Source organism: Triticum aestivum, chromosome 7B (assembly GCF_018294505.1).
Source record: "Triticum aestivum cultivar Chinese Spring chromosome 7B, IWGSC CS RefSeq v2.1, whole genome shotgun sequence".
Taxonomy (NCBI): Eukaryota; Viridiplantae; Streptophyta; class Magnoliopsida; order Poales; family Poaceae; genus Triticum; species Triticum aestivum.
The window spans coordinates 750,294,314-750,299,836 of record NC_057813.1 but is presented as its reverse complement, the minus strand read 5'-3'; the positions used below and the strand labels follow the sequence as shown (position 1 = coordinate 750,299,836).

Sequence of the window (5,523 nt, the reverse complement as noted above, 5' to 3'; positions counted from 1 at the left end):
ACTCCTCAAAGCCGTCGTAGAACGCTGTCAAGGCCGTGGTTCGGAAAAATTTATTCCAGGTGAAGATGTCGGCACCGACCGAACGACGTTGCGTGAACAAACTAAAACTAAGCCTACACCTAGACATGAACCAAAAGAAATCCCAAACCTGCCGTCGCCAATGGGGCGACGAACGGAGGGAAGGGGAAGGAATCTGCTCTCTTCAGGGGGTACCACCTGGTGAGAAGAAAGAGGAAAGGGAGCTGCCAGGAGTATTTTCTTCGTTTCCTATAAACACAAAAAAAACTTGAACCACACACACATCACCAACTCCTCTTTGCCCACCCATCTCACCTTCTCCCCGGTTGCTCAAAAAAAAATCCCCTTTCCCCACACGCCGCCGCGGCTTGCTCTGCCCGCCCTCTCCGCCGCCGTCTCTCTGCCAGCCCCAGCCCCAGCCCCCGCCTTGCTCCCTCTCCGCGCTCTCCACCCCTGACGACCAGCGCGGCCGCTCGTGTCGACCGCGTTGTCGCTCCCCCCTCACCTAGCACTGCCGCCGCTCCGGTGGGGGAAGGTCCAGGCCGGCGTGGCGGCGCGTCACGGAGCCACCCCCAAACGCCCTGCAGCTTGCAGCTAGCCACCACCTGGTTTGTTCCTCTTCTTGGCTTTTGTAGGCTCCATGATTTGGGGGAAAAGAAATTTGGTGACCGAACTGTGCTGTTTTGTTCATCAATCATAGACTCTAGTGTAGTTTACATTGAGTATTGGCATGCTTTCATGATTTTTCTGATTTAGACATCATGCTGTTTTTGTGATAAGCTGACGAGTGTATGTTGCTATTTTTTCAGTGTCGGAGCGTTGGATGCCTGAAAGAACAGGACATGGCTGATTTTACGGTGATATCTACAGTCCGAGATATGTTGAGAGCTTTGTATATAAGAGCAAAGATCTGTATTAATGGTTGATTGCCTGCTGCAGGAGCGGCATTGTTCCACTGAATGTGTTAAGATTTGCGAGGCACTGAACTGAAAGGCCTAGTCGGTCGTGGACCAGAACCTGTTCCTGCCGTGATTGTCGATCTCATAGAGAAGAAGTGTGCGGAGAAATGTTTGAATCTGATCATTTCATCCTCATACTGAACACTTTTAATTTCCGCCATGAATTTGCTATTTCCTACCAGAAAGATAATTTCCTTTTCTTCTTGGCTTTTGCAGGCTCCGTAATTTTGGGAAAAATAAATTTAGTGACCCAAGTGTGCTGCTTTCTATTCTGACCAAGTATGCTCACCAATCACAGACTGTAGACCATTGCGGTGCTTATATTGACATGCTTTCATGATTTTTTTTTCTGTATCGAGATATCATGCTGTTTTTCTTAGCTTTGGCAATCTCCTTTTGTGATAAGCTGACAAGTGTATGTTGCTATTTGTTCAGTTTGGGAGGGGAATGTCACATTGGATGCCTGAAGGAACAGGGATGTACATGTACTGCTACTGCGCCGTGTTGACTGTGGGGTAAGCTTTTTTTCTTCCTCATTCCGCCTGGCTTGAGATCGACCATGTATGTAGGTACCATCATATGTTCTAGCATAAATGATCTGGGGTGGCCTCGGCGAGAGACGCCAATAATCTCATCGCTAGGTGCTGGGATCCAGGGGGCACCGTCAAGGAGCAAAGTCCTAAGATCGACCACTCTGAGTTTTGCGCACCCCATGGCCCCCTCCGGCCCAGTCTCCATTGACCATAGGGTTAGATCGGCTGTCTTGCGCCGCCATGAGACACCCCTTGCCCGCGACCGGCTTCTTCAACACTGACAAGCGGAGCGCGCCAAGTTGGCACTCCACGATCCCACCAACGTCGAAGTAGAGTGCATCGCCCACAAGGACGCTAAGGCGCGGCCAAGCTAAAAGGGCACTTGTCATCGTGGTGATGAAGAGAGGCGAGCTCGGTCCACGCGCGAGTCTCCGACAATTACATCCATACGGAAGTCACTGTTCCCGGCAGAATGGTGGACACGGCGACCAGATGGAAATGGCCCTCCTTGGCAACCGTGGTGGTCACAGCCTGGCGCGGCACAGAGCACCGCCGCGTTGAAGCTGACCTGCATGTTGGACAAGTGGTGGAGTCTGAAGGAAATAGAGTTGAGTCTTCAGTTATTCCCCCTGTTCCCCAATTCTCCCTCCGCCTCCAAATTCCCGGCCTGAAGGAAACAGGGGCAACGGCAACGGCAACCAACCACAGTAAGAGCAGCACCGCCTCCAAATTCCGGGCCTTCAAATACCCCTCTCCCTCCCTCTCCGCCGCCCAAACCCAACTCCAAAAATCTCCCAACATCACATCAGAGGGATCGATCAAAAAAGAAAGATCGATCAAGAAGGGAAGAAGATGGCCTCAATCGGCAACGGCAAGCCCGATGCCCAGGGCCAGGAGCGCCAGGCGGCGAGGCTCCTGCCGCCGGCCGAGGTGCCGCCTCCGCACACGGACGCGGGCCTCGTGGTGCTGTTCGACCTCCTACGATGACGGGTCGACGGATTCCCCACCTGAATGCTCCCCGCCTACCTCGTCCACGGAGTCGACGTCTACGGCCACCACCCGCAGGATCTGCTGCGGCGCCATCCGCCGGCGACATCGCCCGACGGCAAGCGTGCCTCCTACTTCGTGAACCTGGTACGCCCCCTCACCGCGACGGATGCAAGAAGAAGCAGGGTCGTGCCGGGGGGGTTCTGGAAGTCGGAGCGCGCCCCCGTCCCCGTCGAAGCCGCCCCCGACAAGATGATCGGAACCAAGCAGGCCTTCTCTTTCATCTCCAAGGAGGCGGAGCACAAGGGTGGACCCCGCGGCGGGTTCATCATGCACGAGCTCCTTCTCCCCGGCCAGGCAGGACGCCTCGCCGGCGGGGACGAGCTGGCGCTCTCAAAGGTCTACCCGTCTCCGCGCGTCGCCACCAAGAAGAGGTCCAGGTCCCAGGGACAAGGACCGACCGCCAGCGCAACAAGGACCGCGGCCGCCTCCTCTGCTCCAGCGCCGACGTCTTCGCCGCCGCTGCTCCAGCGCTCCTGCGACGTCTTCAGCAGTGCAAGAAGTAGCAGCGCCGTCTCCTCTCCGCCTCCTTCCCTGGAGCCGCCGGCCTCCTCTGCTCCGCCTTCCCTGGAGGCCTCGTCTCTCGGGCCGGCATCCTCTGCGCCGGGGCCGGCATCCTCTTCTCCGCCCCCCATCCAGGGATCGTCTCCACGGCACCGGCAGGGTGCCGCCAAGAGGGTGCTCCTCCTGGAGGTGGGCGACTCCCCCCCGAGGGAAGGCCACAACATTTCGTGCCACCAGGTCTACCACGCCATGGAGGTTCTTGGACCCGGGAGGCGTGTCCCCATCGACTGCGCTGACCTCTTCCTGCTTGACAGCGGGAAGGGGAAGAGGCAGCGGACGGCTGCAGAGTTTTGAGAAAACTCTGTCGCCCCGCCATGGGCAAATCTAAACTCTGTTGCTGTGTAACATTCAGACAAAAAATTTGATAGGAAACTTTAGCTGTGATTCAGTCGTTTTTTGAGATTCAGTAGTTGCTTTGTTACAACTTAATTGATTGAAATCCGGCATAATCAGTGGCGATGATGTTAAAACTTTGGTTTTCTTCTCAAAACATTCGCTGTTGCCGACTAAAAATGTGTCTATGATGGAAGGTTTGATGTTAAACTTTGGTTTGAGAGTTCCCAATGTTTGCATTTTTCTCCAAAGTTGCTTTGCTTGGAGAATCATTACCTTTTGTTAGATCATGTTGTTTAGTTCTTGGTTATGCATGCTTTGTTGTTAGCTCAATTTCAGAAATGCAACTTCCTTGGTTAATTCAGTCTGTATAATAGGAACAGAACAGTATCTTACTATTTTCCCCTTCAATTTGAAAAATAGACCAGTCTGTCTTTATCTGTGTCAGCGCTGTACAATTAGTAACAAAACTACCCTCTTTTTGTACTTCAGATATGTTCTTAAATGATTGAGGAACCTAGGCTGAAATTAGTATGCTGGATTAGTGCCTTTGTAAGGAATCTAGGCCCATTGCACTTTAATTCCTCGCAATTTCTTTGTTTGTGTGTCACCTCTTTGGCTATGATCAAGCAACCAAAGTCTTCTGTTGAACAAAATCAAGCAAAAGCTTGGATTGAGTGCCCTTTACCATGTGTTGTCATTTTCATATATACTGTCTCTTGCTGCTATTCTCTGGGCTGTGTGGAAGCACATGAATGGTACTCCCTCTGTAAAGAAATATAAGATCACTCCTTTAGTGATCTAAACGCTCTTATATTTCTTTACGGAGGGAGTAGTATTGTTTTTAATGGTGCCGTTTGGATGTCTGGAAATGGCGCTGGCGCCTGCTCCTCAAGGATCACATGTTGAAGAAGATGGATCTCCTCTGTCTACATCTCCAAAACCTGCTGCCAAGATTGGGTGGACCAAATCCCCCTGTGCTCAAGTCCAGGAGAGAGGCTGACCATGTTTTGATCCTTGTAACATTTGTTCAACTAGTGTGAGGTTATAGAGGTTTTATTCTCTTTTCTATTACTGATGTATTATGTATCGAACCTGATGTTTTTGGGCTTCTTTCTGCTGAAGTAATGGAGCTCCTCCCTGTTGATCTAACAAATATATTCACTGGAGTTCTATTCCAGTAAGGATGCACACGTGTACGGTGGCGCAGACACTCACAATGCCTCCGACACGTGGTCACCGTGTGCCTGGCATGCCAAAACGGCGCTCTAGAGCAGCCCGACAGCCGTCTGGTCGCCTCAGCCCGCGCACTTGTGTCCCTCAGCACCGTACCCTTCACCATTGACCTCCCACCCCGTCCGCTCCGTCCTCTTGTTCCTGGCGGTGACCCGTGCCTGTGCAGGTGGCCATGTATACCAAAAAATAAAATGTGTATGAAACAATTTGATTATGTATTTACACAAACATTTATCAAGCATTTGAAAGAAACTGTTGAACAAGTGTTTGAAAAATGTTAATCAAGCATTTGGGAAATGTTAAATATGTATAGAAAAAATGTTGACCATGTGTTAAAAAATGATGAATTTTATTGGTCATGTGTATAATTGTTTTTAATTAAGCCATTCAAAAATATTGATGAACAAGTATTTGAAACTTTTTAAATGTGTGTAGAAAAAATGTACACCATGTATGAAAAAAATGAAGTATTTGAAAAATGTTAAATGTATTTAAGAAAGAATGTTGACCATGTGTTAAAAACATGTTAATGTTGCATTCAAACAAAGTTAATAAAGCATTTAAAAATGTTCAATCTGCATAGATTTTTTTTCTGACCAAAATGTAAATTTTCTATTTGAAAAATGTTAATCAAGCATTTGAATTTGTTAAAGTTTGTATAGGAAAAATGTTGACCATGTATTTTATTAATCTTGTATTTGAAAACATGTTAATTTTCTACTGGAAAATGCTAGACGTGTATTGCAAAAATGTTGTTGGCATATAAAAAATGTAGAATAAAAACCAAAATAAACAATGAAAACCAAAAAATAAAACCAAAAGAGAAAGAAAAT

At 49.1% G+C, this 5,523-nt stretch overlaps 1 protein-coding gene across 2 annotated transcripts; it reads left to right on the top strand.

Annotated features, from left to right (window-relative positions):
- The first annotated feature begins 315 nt into the window (after positions 1-315).
- LOC123160343 (uncharacterized) lies at positions 316-4,612 on the top strand. Of its 2 annotated transcripts, none has more exons than XM_044578151.1 (5): positions 316-626; positions 828-875; positions 958-1,072; positions 1,194-1,256; positions 1,413-4,612. In XM_044578151.1, the coding sequence occupies exon 5, from the start codon at positions 2,522-2,524 to the stop codon at positions 3,413-3,415; it is 894 nt and encodes a 297-aa protein (XP_044434086.1). In that variant the 5' UTR covers positions 316-626; positions 828-875; positions 958-1,072; positions 1,194-1,256; positions 1,413-2,521; the 3' UTR covers positions 3,416-4,612. The 2 variants fall into 2 exon arrangements, with proteins under 2 accessions (XP_044434086.1, XP_044434085.1); XM_044578150.1 differs by having other exon boundaries at positions 958-1,086.
- The last annotated feature ends 911 nt before the right edge of the window (positions 4,613-5,523 follow it).

Bases quoted from the DNA above. Each gene is read 5' to 3' on its own strand.
- LOC123160343 (XM_044578151.1), top strand. From the start codon at position 2,522: ATGCTCCCCGCCTACCTCGTCCACGGAGTCGACGTCTACGGCCACCAC.